The 17,420-nt window shown below is 37.2% G+C and overlaps 1 protein-coding gene across 2 annotated transcripts in view; it reads left to right on the top strand.

Moving 5' to 3' along the window:
• LOC120607277 (polypeptide N-acetylgalactosaminyltransferase 4) overlaps window positions 1-17,420 on the top strand; it is an 88,464-nt gene that overhangs the window by 26,728 nt on the left and 44,316 nt on the right. For both annotated transcript variants that reach the window (XM_039869015.1, XM_039869014.1), the window contains exons 4-7: window positions 1,272-1,451; window positions 15,030-15,137; window positions 15,262-15,377; window positions 16,571-16,704. In XM_039869015.1, the coding sequence (XP_039724949.1) occupies window positions 1,272-1,451; window positions 15,030-15,137; window positions 15,262-15,377; window positions 16,571-16,704 (538 nt within the window). The remainder of the gene's footprint in view (window positions 1-1,271; window positions 1,452-15,029; window positions 15,138-15,261; window positions 15,378-16,570; window positions 16,705-17,420) is intronic.

The raw sequence follows: 17,420 nt of genomic DNA, 5'->3' as shown, positions 1-17,420 counted from the left end.
AAGCACTGGGATTATTGTTCTCAGAGTACAAAGTTCAGTGTGGTGGCAGGATGCTTCACCAAAAGGCTTGAGTATTGTACCATTTTTTTGGAGGGCAGCCAGTGACATGTTTACACTGGGATCTACATGCTCGGAGTTACTTTTAGCAACGTATTAAGCACAGTATGTAGGTGACTGGAGGGAGGTGAAGGATTAGAGCAGGAAGACCAGCTAAGAGGCTTTTGCAGTAATCAAGGTGAAGGATATTGAGGGTATGTATATTTACCTACCTTAATGCAAACATTAACTGGGATAGAAAGAAGAGAGATTCAAAAGATATTTAGACAGTGATATCACCATCACTCAATAGTTGGGCGACCTATTGTATGTGAGAGGAGAGGCAGAGGAAGGAATTGAGTGTAACTTCCCAGGCTTCTGCAGATTCTGTTGCCTGATCTTTTTCAAACAGTTATGGCAATTTTCCTCATAAGTTATCACCTGTATAAATAGGACTTTCTGAATGGAAAAAATTGCTAAGTCTGGATGTAGTACAAAGTGAGAGTGCCTTGGGCACTTGGGAACTCTGACCCAAAGTGGTATTTCCCAAATGTCACCTTTTAACTCCAGCATTATCCATTAGCCTGCCTTTAACTCTTAAATTTTTTTCCTGCTGCTTCCCCTTCAGTGCCACATATTATTTTCTCTATCTGTTCTTCCTATTCTCTTTACCCACTCTAGTCAAGGAAAAAAATGCATCTGAAATTTCAAGGTGTTGAGAACTGAAGTACTATGTTATTGCCAATTATCCTTTGTTTTGCTTGTCTAGGAGTGAGTAAGGCCTTAGGTACAATGCAGGGGTCTCAGTTCTCATTACTGGTAGGTGGAAATGCAAGTGGAAACTGAAAAGGCAAATCACCTAGAGATATTCTGTACAGCGACACCAGTTCGAAAACATTGCTTTGGAGCTATTCATTTAATCTGTCTTAGCTTTTCTAGGTTGCAGATTCTTTATATATTGCTATTTCTAGAGAAAAAAAACAGGAACTTAAAATGCATGGTAGAGATTTGCTCAAAATATTATTTCCCTAGCTTTCAATTAAAACAAAAACAAATGCAATTAACAAAGCCATCTTGAAACAGTATTGATGAAGAATGCAATACAATATAACCTTTCATGCTTTTTTTAGTTTTACAAGAGTTAAACTATTTTGTATGTTTCAAAGTCTGTTTACTGATGAGTTATTGATTGTAATTAAATCAAATGTTGTAAATATTAAACTGTTCATTTCCAGGAGAGGGAAATCCTCTGAATTTAAAGCTCATACAGCTCCAGTTAGAAGTGTGGACTTTTCAGCTGATGGACAGTTTCTGGCTACAGCTTCCGAAGACAAATCCATCAAAGTATGGAACATGTATCGCCAGCGCTTCTTATATTCCTTGTACCGACATACTCACTGGGTACGCTGTGCCAAGTAAGTGCAAAAAATTTCATAACAAGATTTCCACATTTTTCCCCCTGCCATAGTCTGTGTTTGTACCCCAACTCCCCAAAAAGGGGACTGTGGGAAAATCCCTTCCTTCCATCCTTCCTTCCTTCCTTCCTTCCTTCTTTCCTTCCAGTAAATATTTATTGTATGCCTGGGAACACAACAGTGATGGGAATAATGATAAACAGTCAAAAACCCCTCCTCTCATGAAGCTTACGTTCTAGAGAGGGGAGACAGACAATAAACAAATAGGAAAATGGATATGGTAGGTCAGATGGTGGTAAGTGTTAGGGTAAAGCACAACTGAATTAGAATGGGGCCTACAATTTTAAACAGAGCATTAAGCAACTGCCTCACAAAGTGAGTGGCCTTTGAGCAGAAACTAAAGGAAAAGAAGGAATTGAGGCTTGAAGATATTTGGGAAAAGAGTGTCTTGAATAGAAGAAACAGGTGTGAAAGCCCTGAGATGGGAACCTGGTGACTGACTGAGGACAAGGGAGGAGGCTGGTGGGGAGCAGAGCAGGAGGAAGGAGTAGTAGAGGCCGGGGGTGGAGAGGAGGGGCGCAAGTCAGGAGCAGCTCTGACGTAGACCCTGCGCGAGACGAGATGCCACTGGGGCATGTTCATCTCTCTGGCTTACACTTAAATGGGATCACTCGGACTGCTGTGTGAAGAAGAGACTGTCAAAAGTCAGGGCTGAAGCAGGGAGGTATTAGGAGGCTGTTGCAGAGGTTAACATCCTGGCTTGGACCATCCCAAGTGGTGGAACTAGAAAATTGGAGAAGTGGCTGGATTCTAAATATTGTAGTTTGAAGCGTTACAACCAATAATACTTGCTGTCACATTTCATATGACAGAGAAAGAGAGGAACCAAGAATGACTATGTAATCTTGGCAACATTCTGTTGGGACAAGTGCTATTGCAGGTGTCATTAACTGTCAGCCAATAGCCACGAAGACTTTTTTATTCCTAAGACACACTACTAAAGTACTTGCAGTATATATCTTGTTTCCCCATCAGAAGCACCCTGTGAAGGAAGGGCTGTTGTTTTATTTTCCCCACTTTGCAGAAAAGGAGACTGAGTTTCAGAGTTAAAGTTAAACTCATCTAGTCAAAAGTGACAGAAACTCAAAGGAATACCTTTTTTCTCTCAAAGTGGTTTATTGGCTGATGTGTTTTATAAACTTGAAGATGGGAAGCAGGGACTCCAGTGCCCTAAGGCTTCTCTCTAGATTTCTCTACGTGCTGGCTCCATTCTCTCAAATACCCTGGTACTGAGATCATTGCCAGCTCTAGGCTGAAGTCCTCACAACTTTGTGACTGGACAGGAAAAGCTCGTAGCGCCAGTTAGAAAAGTATCAGGGGTGACTCTTAGCTCAGGCCCTGTTCTGATCTCTTTGCCAGGCAGTGAGATGCTGTGGTCTTCTCAGTTTCAGCAGCCACCTGACTGAGACCAGTTACCCTGGCCAGGGAGGAGTGTTCATATCTACCACAGGTTCTGGTGCTGGAGAGAAAGGACAGTTCTCACAAGAAGGGTGCTGGTACAGACATGGTCCCTGGGGAAAAACTGAACCCTGTAGCCACTCAACTTTGTGCCCCCTCTATGAAACAACATGCCAGGTGACCCCCGCTGGAATGTGGTGGAATGGGAGTATGAGCCCAGCTCTACTTGTCTTGCCTTATAGTCCACACTCCTATGCTGTCAGTGAGACATTATTACTCAGAAGATGTTGATTATAACCTGTGGTAATGAGTGTAAGAAGAATAAAAAAGACAAACAGAAGGTTATACCTTTAGTTAATAGTATTTTTATTCTAAAGGTCTCAGCTGCTTTTGGCTCTGGCCATCTCGGCATTATTTCTATATATGCCACATAGCTAGCTATGTGATTAAGAACATGGACCTGGGACCTAAATATATAGGTGAAAATCCCAGCCCTGCCACTTACCAGCTGTGTGACTTTTGAGAAAGTTACCTAACTTTTCAGTGCCTCAGTTTTCTTACCTGTGAAATTAGGGTGGTGATGATAATAGTTACCTGCCACATAGGTTGTCATGGTATTTAGATGGGCAAATACTTATAGAACATATACACAGTAATCACTAGATAAATTTTAGCCTTCATCTTCATCACCATCATTGACATCTGATTCTTATTTAATTTTTAAAGATACTACATACCTTGAATTAATAATTTTTTTCCACCTAAGGAGGAGACATGTGTGATGGTCCCAAGCGGCTGGTCAAATCATTTATTTGTTTTATAATAATGAATACATTATTTATTTATCAGTGATACTGTAAATAAGAAGAGGAGGCAGAGATCTATCATCTAGTAGATCAGGCCCAGAGAAAGATAGGCAACTGGGCTGGGTACTGGGTACTCATGTGCATTCTGACTAATAATAAATAAATAACTGTTATTTATCTCAATAGGCTGGATTCAAATGCGTTCTCAGTACCCTTCCAAAAGGAAATGAAGGTAGTTTATAGTAATGGTCATACCTGTGTACATATCAGTCATTGGAGGGAATGCAAAGACAATTCTGCCTACAGCCATACCCAAATTGGGCATGATGTTTAGCCTGTTTCCTGCAGCAGTGGTGTTAATGGAATGATGGTGTCTGAAATATTCTAATTTTCTAAAAAGAAGGAATCCTATCAAACTGTTCAGATAAGAGAAAACTTTTCCTGGAGTAAATTTTAGGAGGTACTTTATTCCTTGTCCTTGTATTGAATCATCTATGTATAATATAAACAAAAAAAAAAAAAAGGAAGAGAGAGAGAGAGAGAGAGAGAGAGAGAAAGAAAGAAAGAAAGAAAGAAAAGAAAGAAAGAAAGAAAGAAAGAAAGAAAGAAAAGATAATGATAATGTAAGAAAGAATTTATGAAAAGTTCAAAGGTCACCAATAAAGTGAAATTTTAGTCTTCAGAATATTCCTTTAATAAGCATAGCCCCCACTCTTTACCACATGTCTGTGCTAGATGTAGAGCTGGAAAACACAGTATCAGCTTCGAGGAGCTTTTACAGTTCAATTGAAAAAATTAACAAATAATTATAAAATGGTGTGTACTATGGGAAAATGATACATAAAATTATAAGGGAGTATGTGAGTGGGGCATTGAACTAGATAGACTCTGTGAGAAAAAGTCAAGGAAGACATTCCAGGCCCAGAATGGAGGAAAGGGAAGAGGAAGAGGCAGAGGTAGCGTATTTTCAGATGGGAAGTAGATGGCAAAGAACTGACCTGAGAATGATGTTGATGCCGAGGAGAGCAAAGCCGTGAGTGAAGACAAGAATGAAGCTGTCTAATTACATGGTACAGTTTCTGGATACAGCTGTACCTGGAATTAGAGTAGCGGAGTGGGGTGGGGAGGAGAGAGAGGAGCCTTAAAAATTCCCTTTTGTTTTTTTTTTTTAAGGCACTTTCCATAGGAACTGACAGTGGAGCAGAGTTTTGGGAAAATGGGACTTATCCTTGCATCCAGTCATGTGCACTCAAGACACCCGTTTTATCTCCATCTCAACACCATTGCCCTAACTTTTAGCATTACTGGCCTTTGTAGAGACTTTGGCAATAATCTCCTAAATATTCTCACTGACTACAGATTTGCCTTCATTCTACCTTTCCCTCTACTGCCCTACCACCTCCAAAAAGACCTTTGTGAAATGCAGATGTGGTCATGCTGTTCCTCACCTTAAAAGCACTCAGTGATTCCTTGCTCCAGCGTGTCTGCTCTGCCTTTCTGTTACGGCGTCATCTTTTGTCCTTTCAGCCATTCACTTTGTTGCAGCTACACAAGATTTCTAAATGTGTAAGGCTCCATTACAATCTGTGCCTTTCTACATGCTGCCTGCCATGTCTGGAATGCACCCAATTCCTATTGTGCTTCTCTTCCTCTAAGAAATGTTTGAGACTCTCCCAGACCACACTTTGTATGATGTCTTTATGCTACCACATTGCCCCGTTTATGAGGTCTGTCAGTTGAGGCCTCTCTTCCCTATCAGACTCTAAATTACAGATATTTTATTCATGTTGTATTCTCTTTCACTGTTCTAAGTTCTATATATACCACAGAAAGAAAAACAGACAAAATTCCTTCTCTCATTGAGCTCCTTCTACCAAAGGGAGACAGACAATAAACAAATATATTAGCGATATATGCTCTGCAGAAAAATACTATAAGGTAATAAGGTAGAGAGTGATAAGGCTAGGGGTGGTCTTTTACATATGGCGGTCAGGGAAGGCATCGCTACTAAGGGACATTGACTGAAGTGAGCGAGCTAGAAAGATGGTATCAGGAAGATTGTTTGAAAGAGAGTCAGACACAGGATGAGAAGCACTGTAGAATGTTAGTTGTAGAGGGGGAAGGCTCAGAAGAGTTGTGCAAAAATGTGGGTTGAATGAATCAATGAAAGGTTGACCTCTAATGTGCAGGTTGCTTTGGTGGGAGTTTTCATAGACTTCTTCAGGCAAGAGTCATTTTTGTGGATTTTTCATATCAAATTTACAAGTACTGTACATGCATCTTATGCATAGAGAATGTTTATGTGGCTTTACTACTTTCTTTTTCCATTTTAGTCTACCTCTATTTAGATTAATAATTTTTATACTCAGCATACCTGGTCATAATGGAATACCTTTATCTTGCTGGTACCTTGTGGTTCTGAGTTTTATGTTTTTTGAGTTTTTAAATCATTTTTTTTGTTTGTCTTCTTACTGTTTGGAGGGAATAATTCATATGAAATTCTGCAGAGGCCTTTCTGGAGGAATGTTCTTAAATAGATAATTTGGTTGAATTTAATGCATAAAGATTTCATCTTCTTGGCAACTTTCCATATATGTGCTCTACAACATGCTTAGAGATTCTACTCACTCATTTATTACAGTCTTTTTTTCTTGACTCATCTTATTGCAGTTAGAGATCAAGAGAGTTAAGAGGGCCCAATTGACCACTCAGGCCCAGCTTCTCAGAGTGTTTGTGCCACGTCCTGTGAAAACTCGGCCTTGATGTGGTCATCCTAGTGCAAGACTTTCTCCCAAAAGTCCTAAGGACCAGAAGTCCTGTTCCTACTCTTTACCCAGAGGTGGGAATGCTCAGGGGGAACTGAGTCACACGTAATAAATTTAGGAGAGTCTGAAACATAAACCTGATACCAGTTTACTTATTTACAATGAACATGCTAGCTTTCAAAGAGACTAAAAGATTGGCGTGCCTCAGTCAGAGTCTTCATCCTTTGCCAACAAATTCACAATAAGACCTCTATGGGCCCTAGAACTAAAGCAAGAATCTTGATGGATAATTTTCTTAAGTAAGGATAGTGAGATGTGCCTATCTCTGCCACATATACATATCTGCAAAGGAAACTGTATGGTCAGTTCTGTTGGCCAGGTACTTGCTCCCCTGGGCCAGGCAGGAGACGCACTGACTGCTCTTACTCTTGCCATTGCTGGGCACCTCCTCTCTGCTGACATAGTATCTTAAAGGTATTGCAGTATTATTGATTAGTTTCAGCAGAAGGACAGCATAGGGTAGTTAAGAACATGGTCTCACTAGCATGTGATTCTGGGAAATGACATAATTCTTTGGGCCTTCTTCTGCTCCTCTATAACGCCTGTACAAAGGGGATAACTTCCTCATAGAGTTGTCATGCAAGTTAAACAAATTAATGAATGTAAGTAACGAGGTCAGCTATTAACTACCCTCACATTCCAATTTTTTCTCCTAGGGATTATACTAGAGTCACCTTTAGCCTGTGTCCAAAAGTCATTTCACACACTTGCATAGTTTTGGGGTTACTACTATATACAGGTAATGACTATCCTCCATTGAATGCATTTTATGTATTTAAATATTAGAGGGTAACTCTATTTCCAGGTACTTGAGTCTGAAAATCTCTGCCTTTTAATTAGAATGCTTAGTCTATTTAGTTTATGTAAATAGTCCTATTATTAGGTTTAGTCTACAGTCATACTGTTTGTTTTCTACGTGTATTTCTTAGTATCCATTTCATCTCTATTGACTTTTCAGCTTTACTCTTTGTCCTGTTCATTTGGTTGTTTAGAGGTTGCAATATGCACCCTTAACATATCCGTCTACTCTTGAATTAATTTTATGTCATTTTATATGTCATGTCAGAACTTCTAAAAGTTCTAATGTTCGAACTTACAAAATTATATCTCCATTTACCCACCTATTGACAGTTTTACTTGTATATACGAAATAAGGCCAGAATACATTAAGCAACCATTTTCTTTTAAAGAAAATAAGAAACAAAAAAAATCTTTTCTATTTACCCCTATATTTACTTTTTCTAGCACTCTTTATTCCTTTGCGTAGATCCAAGTTTCCATCTGGTATCATTTCCCTTTAGCCTAAAAAACTTTATTAAATATTTCCTGTAGTACAGGTCTCCTGGTGATAAATCTTCTCAGCTTTTTGTTTATTCTTTTTAAATGATATTTTTTTCTGAGATGTTAGAATTCTAGTTCAGTGGATAATTTTTCTCTTAGCACTTTAAAGATGTTATTCCATTGTCTTCTCATTTGCATTTTTTAATCTGAAGGCAGTAGTCATTTTTACTCTATATCTAATGTGCCTTTTTCCCCACTGCTCTTAAGATTTTTTGTTTTCAGTGATCTGCCTACTTATGGTTTTGTATATTTTTCTTGTGGTTCACTGAACAGTATAAATCTATGGATTGATATTTTTTTCACATTAGAAAAATTGTGTCTTCATATATTTTTCTGCCCTAATTTCTTTCTCATCCCTTTCCGAGATTCCAAATTCACATAATGTTTGGCCATTAGATAGTGTACCATAGTTTATTAAGGCTTTGTTCGTTTTCTCAAACTTTTTTTTTCTCTTTGTGCTTCAGTTTGTTTAGTTTCTATTGGCCTGCTTTCAAGTTCACCAGTGTTTTTTTTTCTCTTGCCATATCCAGTCTACTGTAAGCTTATCCATTTCTCTGATGAGATTCCCCATTTGTTTGTTTATTATACCCATCTTGTCTTTTCAATCTTTGAATATATTTATAATAACTGTTTTAAAGTTATTTGCCAATTCCAACATCTCTGTCATATCCAGGTCAAATTTTTTTTCTTCTTTGTATTTCCCATGATTTTTTTTTTTTAATTGTGTGTCCATTCATTGCTAAATGAGATTATGAATTACTTTATCATTTTTTAAAAAGAGTTGAATATTGTTCTAGTAAGTAATTAACTTTCTGCCAGCCCAGCTGGATTCTGTTGATGCTTGGATTTAGACTTTATAGGGTGGATCTAGAGTGGCCTTTACTCTTAGGCTATAGTGCTAGTGGCCTTTCTAGAGTCTCAGCTAAATGCCTGGAGTATTTAGCAAAATCTGCTCAAAACTTGAACATCTCTCAGTGCAATATAACCTTTGTAATCTTCGTTCAGCTCACAGTCTCTCAGTAATTGTTCTCTGCCAAGCCTCATTGCCCTGTGCATAAGCAGCTTTATATGTGACCAAAGACTCAAGGGGACTTGTAGGCAGACTTTTGGGGTGGTTTCTGCTCTTCATAGCTTCTCTCTTATACCCTGCCCACAAAATTTCAGCCCCTTAGCAGTTCTGAATTTTAATTTCTGTTTACTTTGCCCAGCGAGACTGTTGCTGTTTCTTTGGGCTTTATGTCCTTGTGCCATGGTCTGAAATCTGGTTTGGATTCGGTGCTCATCTCATTTATTTCCATCTCTCAGGATTCACATCCCTGTGTTGTTTCTGCATAGTGTCTAAAAAGAGTTGCTCCATATATTTTGCCCAGTTGTATCATTGTTTATGGTAAGGGTATAAGTCTGATAACCATTACTCCCCCTGTCCAGACCTGGAAGTTCTGTGAAAGGAATTTAGTAGAACCTGACAAGCTAATTTCAAAATTTATATGGATGAGTTAAATGTGCAAGCATAGCCAAGAAAAAAATGAGAAGAAAAATAATTGGAAAAAACTTATCCAACCAGCTCTCAGAACACAGTATAAAATTATAAAAATTAGAATATGGTGATAAGGGCACAGGATTAGGAAAATAGATTATATAAAGCCCAGAAGCAGACCCATATATGTGTTATGATAGAGTTGCCATTTCTAATCAGTAGGGAGGTGAATGGACAATTTAATATGTAGTTAAGATAATTGGATTTCTGTTTTTAAAAATTTAAAGTTGGACCTTTATTGCACATAATACATTTATAAAAATTGCAGATGAACTAAACAGCTAAACATTAAAAATAATCCAAGTGATACTGCATGGATAATATATTTGAATGAATATAGAGGGTCAGCAGAGCAATTGTTTCCTCCTTCAGTACTTGAATTTTAAACGTATACCATAGACTTAAATAACTAAAATTCTGTGTCTCTGTGCCCACTACTTATTATGAGCTTTTTCCTGGAGCCCAGACTTACTCCATGTGGCACAGAGATGCTGTCTATCAATGTAATAAGAGATGAATAGCTATGTTCTCTGGACTAACCATTGTTTATGACCTTGCATCTTAATTTACAAAAATATTTTTAAGCTATGCCATATAGTGGAAATATATTCATGCTTTTAAAATATAAATTAGTATATTCTTTTTAGAAATCAATGTGCAGAATATATCAGCAGTCTTTGTTACAGTGATTCCATAAGAAATTTATCCTAAATATTCTTTAGTATTCAAAGGAAAAAGCTTTATGTTCAAAGATATTGCTTTCAGTATAATTTATAATGGTGAAATACTGGACATAACCTTTTTTTTTTAAGTAAAGAAAACTAGTTAAATAAATTTAGATTATTATGTATTCATTAAAAGCAGAATATATGCAAATAACGACATGAAAACATGTTTATGTTTGGGAAGGGAGAGCAAAATTCAGAACTTTTGATCAAAAGATAAAGTACCTATCACATACAAAATATTAAATGTGATGGGACTATGGATTTTTTTTACTTACTACATTTCCCAGTTTTTTTAACAAGTAATTTTTCTTTAATGAATAATGAAAACATTTATCATTATATATATAGATAGACCGATATATCTATATATATAATATGGAGGTGAGAAATATCTCTTTTTAGTGATAAAAGAATTCTTCTAAAAGTTAAAATTATTGTAGCCCTTATTTTTTTTTAAATAATGTATGCTGTGAGATAACTTATGTTTCTTTATGGTGTCCATAGTCAAAAATACAAAGAGGCTAATGAGACAACTTTTCCAGCATTACTGCTCTTCTAGCATTATTTTTCAGGGGGGAAATCTGCCTTTCAGTTGTTGGTAGTGTTGCAAGTGATCTTTGACCTTCTGAATTCCAAAGATTTTCTTTTATTATGGTAAAATATATATAAAATTTACCATTTTAACCATTTTCAGTATACAGTTCTGTGGCATAAGTATGTTCATGTTGCACGACAAACTGTAAAGATTTTAATTGTCAGCTCTCATTGTCTATAATATTAAATTAGTCCCAATTCCCTTAAAAAATTTTTTTTAAAGCCCTAAATGTTTACTGAGGATGTACTCAGCGCCCTGCACTGTGTCTAGGATATGACAGTGAATAAGACAGATGTGATTTCTCTCTTCTTGGAGCTTATATTCATTAGGGAAGCAAACAGAACATGTGGTTGCAGGGTGATGTAAGTGTGAGTATGAGGTATGCTAAGAATACCTCCTGGGGACCTAACTTACTGCAGGGTCGGGGTGAGGAGTTCGGGGAGGCTTTTCTTGAGGAAGTGAGGGGAGCAGAGATTTGAAGGATGAGTAAGATTCTTTTAGGTATTTTAAACTAGACAAAGAGTAGGGAGCAGTGTTTGAGGCTCAGGAAACAAACAGCATGTGAGGAAATACCTGAGGCAGGAGGGAGGAGGACCAGAAAAAAGAGAGGTGTGGGGTCAGAAAAAGTAGGGCATTGAAGATGAAGAGTCAAGAGAACAGATCCTGGAGAACCTGATAACTAGTGGTAAGGATTTCAGACATTTTCCCAAGAGAAATGTGAAAGCAACAAAGGGCTTTAATCTGAAAATTTTAATTTAAGATTTAAAGATCACTGTTGTCGCATGTGGAGAATGGAAGAGAGCAAGGCCTATTATGGTTTGAGGAGACTGGGGCTAATAGTGGATTGATATGCGGGGGTGTGGAGGAGAAAGAGGAATCAAGTATGACTCTTAGTTTTCTGGCTTGAGAAACTATTTACAGAGAAAAGGAACCCTGGAGAAAGAGCAGTTTGGGAAGGAAGATGGTGAGTTCAGATTTGGACAAGTTCAGAGTTGGAAGCGCCTGTAGGATATTCCAAGAGGAGACACCCAGTAGGCAGTTGTACTTAAGGGTGGAGATCCCAATTGAAGTCTGGGCATGTAATTGCTAAATGATCCAACAAATGATTAGCATGTTTTATGGCATGCTTAAATCTCTTTATGTCTCTTTCATTTGCTTTTTGTCTCAGCAGTTGCAGGAATGAGTCCTATTACTGCAATCAACAACAGATGGTTTCTCTTCTAATGCTGACCAACACTTAAAAAACATAAATGTTTTGCTTATTGCCTTGAACTTCACCTTCCAGTATGTAAACACAAATGCCCATCAAATCCCTCTGAGACTGCCTTTTTTTTTTTTTAATGAATCTATGAGAGTTTTAGGTCTGAATGCAATCCAGACTCTCTCCTTATCCGAATAGAAAATGGTGGCCAGGGTGGTTGTGAGTTTCACAAGGTTACAGAGCTGGGCAGTTGCAAAATTGGTCCTACAATTCAGGATTCTGTACTGACTGGGCGGTCTTATTTCTAGTCATTTTTACTGTTCCCCGCTCCTATTCAATAGCTGCTGGCTTCAGAGTTCCTCTTACTAATGTTTGTCTCTTTAGTTGACATGGAATATGGTGGTGAATGAGACCAAGATCTCCGTCTTCATGAGGCTTTTAAATTAGGGAGGAGATAGGAGCGGGAGGGCACATGTGAGATCTGTGAACCAGTTTTTCTAGAAAGAAGTTCAAGAATATCCTCATTTTCTCGAATAAGTACCAATACATTTTAAGAGATCAAATAGTAGTTTAGTTAACTTCTCAAATGCTTTACAGAATGTCCACATCTGCTGATCCATTAGTCACTTGATTAACATAATATTCATCTTAGTGACACACTCTCTGGAAATTTTAAAAGGTAGAACTGAATAAGAGAAATCTGTTTTGGTAGAAATTTTATATCCTCTTGCCATTCTAAAAGTCAACAACACAGATGTTGTTTGAACCCTAACAAAGAAAGGACTGTCCTTTCCTGATCAAAGTCAGGGCAAAGAGAAGTGTATTTTATTGGTGCTGACTTATTTTTGATGTATCTAATTAAAAATAAAAGTAGGGAAGGGAAGATGAAAGCCACCATCTTGACTTTCAGCTCCTCCAAAGGCAAAAAACATATACAGAGAGTATATGCAGGGATTATAATGTAGTGTCCAGAGGAAGGCCTTAACTGAATCCCCCTTTGACCATGTGGGGTTAGAGATAGAAACCTCTGCTCCCTCTAGTGCCAGCTTCTGCCCAGTCTCTTCCACTCTCCACTTGTCTGATGTTCACATTCCCTTCATTTCTTTAGCACATGGGAATTTCTCTCAGGTTATAGCCCCTCCTGCTCGGGGTGGATTCTAGCAGGCCAAGATACCTCTTTTTCCTTATTTATAAGTTTCTTTAAAATCCTCTTTCTTCTATGGAGCTTCTAATGTCAAGTTGGCACATTTTTTTGTTACAAACTCTTTTTATTATTATCTAAAATTATATTATTCGTGTGCCCGCCCACCTTTGTCCTCCCTAGATTAAAAGCCTCATGAGGACAGGGATTTTACTCTCATTTGCCATCATATTCTCATGACCCAGGACAATGCCCAGTGCCTGCTTCTGGCTCAGTAAATATTCAAATGAATCAGTGAATGAATATCTTCCCCCATAAACTCCTCAGGAACTCTGACAGCATTTGATAGCACACATAGATTTTTATTAAAGTGTAGTATAGTGGTTAGCCTGTCAGTCAGAGCTCAATCACATAGCATCTGGCTCACAGTTCTCTACTTTAGAACTTTCTGTGCTCTCAATACTTTGGCCAGTAGAAGAAACTTTCCTTTCTGTCAAAGATTTAAGCAGAGTGACTGAGAGATTTGGCTACTGAGCCAGATTGTCTGGTTCATACCTTCTTGATTGTGTGACTCTGTCAGTTTATTCATGAGTAAATTATGGCTAGTAGTACCACCTGTTTTGTAGGGTTAATTAAGGATTAAATGAGTTGCTGTAGATAATGTATTAAGAACAATTCTAGAACTGCGGTCACTCAACAAATGTTGGCAAGGATAGTGACGATGATGGTAGTGGCAGGATTTGGCCAATAATGTTGTAGGATGAATATTTTTGTACTTTGTTTTTAATCTGATAGTTCCATTTTATTAATTTTTTTCATCATTGCTTTCTTTAAATGTAAGAATCAAGTCATCTCTTAGAAATATTCTTACCATTTGAAATACTCATATTAAGTAATTTTTTAAAAAGATAGCTTATTAAGAGACATAATTTGATTCCTTGCATTAGTTGTTTACATTATTATGTAAAGTTTATTTTCACAGGAATACTGAGTAGTTGTTTCTTCCCCAGGGTTTATGTAAAATAAACTTCATCTATTTGAAGCATTTCTATAATATTGCCCTTCATATTTGAATCTTCAACACCTATTTTCTGGTGGATAAGATTAATAAAATATTATGTTATTATACAACTAAGCTGAACTACCAGCATGGAAGATATTTTCTTGCAAGGTTATTTTCTTGAAATTTTAAAGATTATTTTACATAGAACTTAATTATGCTCCTATGTTCCTTTTTAAAATATGGTGAACTTAATTATGCTCCTATGTTCTTTTTTAAAATATGGTGAATCCATAAATGCTAGATCACAAATTTCTCTTTAGAAGAATTAGGTCAGTCTTAGGAACAGAGAGGGAGGAGAGAAGAGAGAGAGAAGGAGAAAATTAAAAGAAAATCCTTTAATTATAATCCACACCTGTAATGGATGACTTTTATAGTGATCTGGGCATAGAGGGAAATACAAATAAAATTGTAACATAATTAGGTTTTTGTTATTTCTGAAACATTAATAATAGAAATGCTATTCATAGCTTTATAATATTCTAAATTTTTTTTTCTTCTTTTCTTTTCTTTTCTTTCTTTTCTTTTCTTCCTTTTTCTTTTGGCCCTCTGCTCTTCTATCTATCCTAAAAATGCACTTAGGAGAAAAAAAATAGAACCTTGGAAAGACTCTTAAATGAAAAGATAGCATAAAAACAGTAGACAAGGTGTCTGAGAATTTTCTCATTTACTTTTTAATGGGGTCATGTGGATGATAGGTGTGTTCATGAGGGAACTTCAGTACTTTATAAATGAGTTAACCTATTTTCGGTCCATTGGAGCTCTCTGGCCTCCCCCATGTCCAAGAAGTTACAGGCTTGGGGAGTTGGGTCTTTTGTTGGGGTGGGAGTGATTGTGATTATCAGGAACCTTTCACAAAAATAATCTTCTTTCTTTTGCTTTCCAGATTTTCACCTGATGGAAGACTAATTGTATCATGTAGTGAGGATAAAACTATTAAAATTTGGGATACCACAAGCAAGCAGTGTGTCAATAACTTCTCAGATTCTATAGGGTAAGTCTATGCTATTTGTGCATTTATATAGAGTAGTTTGCTAAGGAGATGCTTAATTATTACCATTTGAATAAAGAAATGAGAGTAAAGAAATCAAAATATTAGATCATATTTTTCCTCCTAGGTTTGCGAATTTTGTGGATTTTAACCCTAATGGTACATGCATAGCTTCAGCAGGTTCTGATCATACTGTGAAAATCTGGGATATAAGAGTGAACAAATTACTCCAGCATTATCAAGGTAACAATTTCCATAACAAGAGAATTCAGTTGTTCAATGATTTTCTCTGGGAAACCCTCAAAGTGATAGACTATCCTTCTCAGTGTGGTCTGACCCTCTTAATGAGAGTCATGGGCTGCTTTTGAGCTGATTAGAGAACAGTTAGCCCCCATCAACAACATGCTCTGAGAAGCTGGGGTAGATGCCAGAGTGGAGAGGCTGGTAGAGGAACCTTAAAAATGATGCCAAGACTGTGAAAAAAAGAAGTTATTGTGAGATTTTCAGACTCTGCTTGTCTGCATTATGTGAGAAGTCAGGGGTAGAAATTGACTCAGAGGAAGTTATGTGAGCACAAATACTTGTTATAACTGGTAGAAAGCAACATCCTACTGTGCCTATGTATTGAAGTTGAAAAAAATCAATTTCTTGGTCTATATTAGATTTATATTAAATCCACATTTCCCTTTCTTAATAAGTGTAATAGTTACCAGGTAGCCGACACTGTTAAATCCTCACAACAGCTCTAAGATGTATTATTATTATTACTCCTGTTTTATTTTATTTTGTTATTATTATTTTTTTACCCCTGTTTTAAAGATAAGGAAATTGAGGCTTAAAGAGGGTAAGTGACTCGCTAAAACAATTGATAGAACCTACTTGGGTCTTTATGTTTACAAAGTACATCTAAGAACATTTCAATCACTGTGTTATACTGCCTCCTATTGGAAGGATGGTATCCAGAAATGAATTCTCAAGCTGGCAAGACTGCCCTTCTCTAAATGTATCTCCACACTCCTCACCATCTTAGTACCAAGCCATTAATTGGTTAATTTAGTTGAAAGCTAGGTTATATACCTTATGGGAACCAGTAGTAATCAACCGTTGGCTATATTGGTAATATAGTTGAAGACTTTATAGTTATGTGGTTAACAAAATTATCTTTCCATGATACGCTCTCATTTTTAAAGCCATTCTGTCTCATTAGCTAGAAGCTTAAGCTGTATGATGTCAAACTACTTATTTATTTTAGTGAGCTCTGTGGAATTTTGGTGTTGCGAAGACATTGCCTGTGATTCTTGTTTTCAACCTAATATTGCTAATCGGGCAAAAGGGCATCTTTAGAATTAAGAATTGTTCTCTGAAATTTTTACTTTGTTTTCTTTAGCAATTAAGATTTGTTCACTGAAACTTTTGTTTTGTTTTCTACAAATCAGTTCACAACTGTGGAGTTAATTGTGTGTCATTCCATCCTTCGGGTAACTATCTCATCACTGCTTCTTCAGATGGTACACTTAAGATTCTGGATCTCCTAGAAGGAAGGCTCATATATACACTTCAAGGACATACGGTATTAACACTAAGATTTTTGCTTTTTAAATAATATATGTTTTAAAGTTTTGATCCATTTCATTTCATGTCTATTCTTTTTCCAAGTGTACCCATTGCCACTATTGTAAAATTTTGGGGGGGCTTCATAGGCTATGTTTTTATCCTCTGGAAGCAACTCTCAGAAATATTGTAATTCTTGTCAAAATCAATGTGTATCTTTCAATGGCCATTAAGTTAATCCTCCACTAGTATCTTCATCAGGATGTAATTTAGGTTTGACTGGGTAAGTGGTGATAGATAAATTTTTTCTTCTAATCTTTCTTCTCCAGTGGAGGCCGTCCCACTAGCTCTGACATTCTGAGCCTCTCACACGCCCTCAGTCACTTCTTTCTCTAAGCTGGTGACAATAAAAGGAGAATTTAACAAGTAGAGCCCAATGCCTTCTACTCTTGGGAGTAAACCTGTCCTCGCTGTTTTTCTCTGATACTTTTTGTGGGGAGGCCTTTCTTTCTCCAGTCTTGCCTGTGACGGGGCACTCAAATCTGTCTTGTTCTGGAATTCAGTTCTAGAAAGCCCATTTTCCCACAGATAAAGCCACATTCTTTCTTTACAAGTCTTTATTAGTGAGAAAGATGACATTCTGGCTCCCATATGCCTTATACCTTTGTCTTATTCCTCAGTTGTTTTAGAGCCCAGTGAGAGGAGAGGTCCCTCCTCCTCCTCCTCTCTCTCTCT

The sequence above is a fragment of the Pteropus medius genome, unplaced genomic scaffold (genome assembly GCF_902729225.1).
Source record: "Pteropus medius unplaced genomic scaffold, Ma_sr-lr_union100, whole genome shotgun sequence".
Lineage (NCBI taxonomy): Eukaryota > Metazoa > Chordata > Mammalia > Chiroptera > Pteropodidae > Pteropus > Pteropus medius.
The sequence above is the reverse complement of the archived record's forward strand: the minus strand, read 5'-3'. Positions and strand labels throughout refer to the sequence as shown.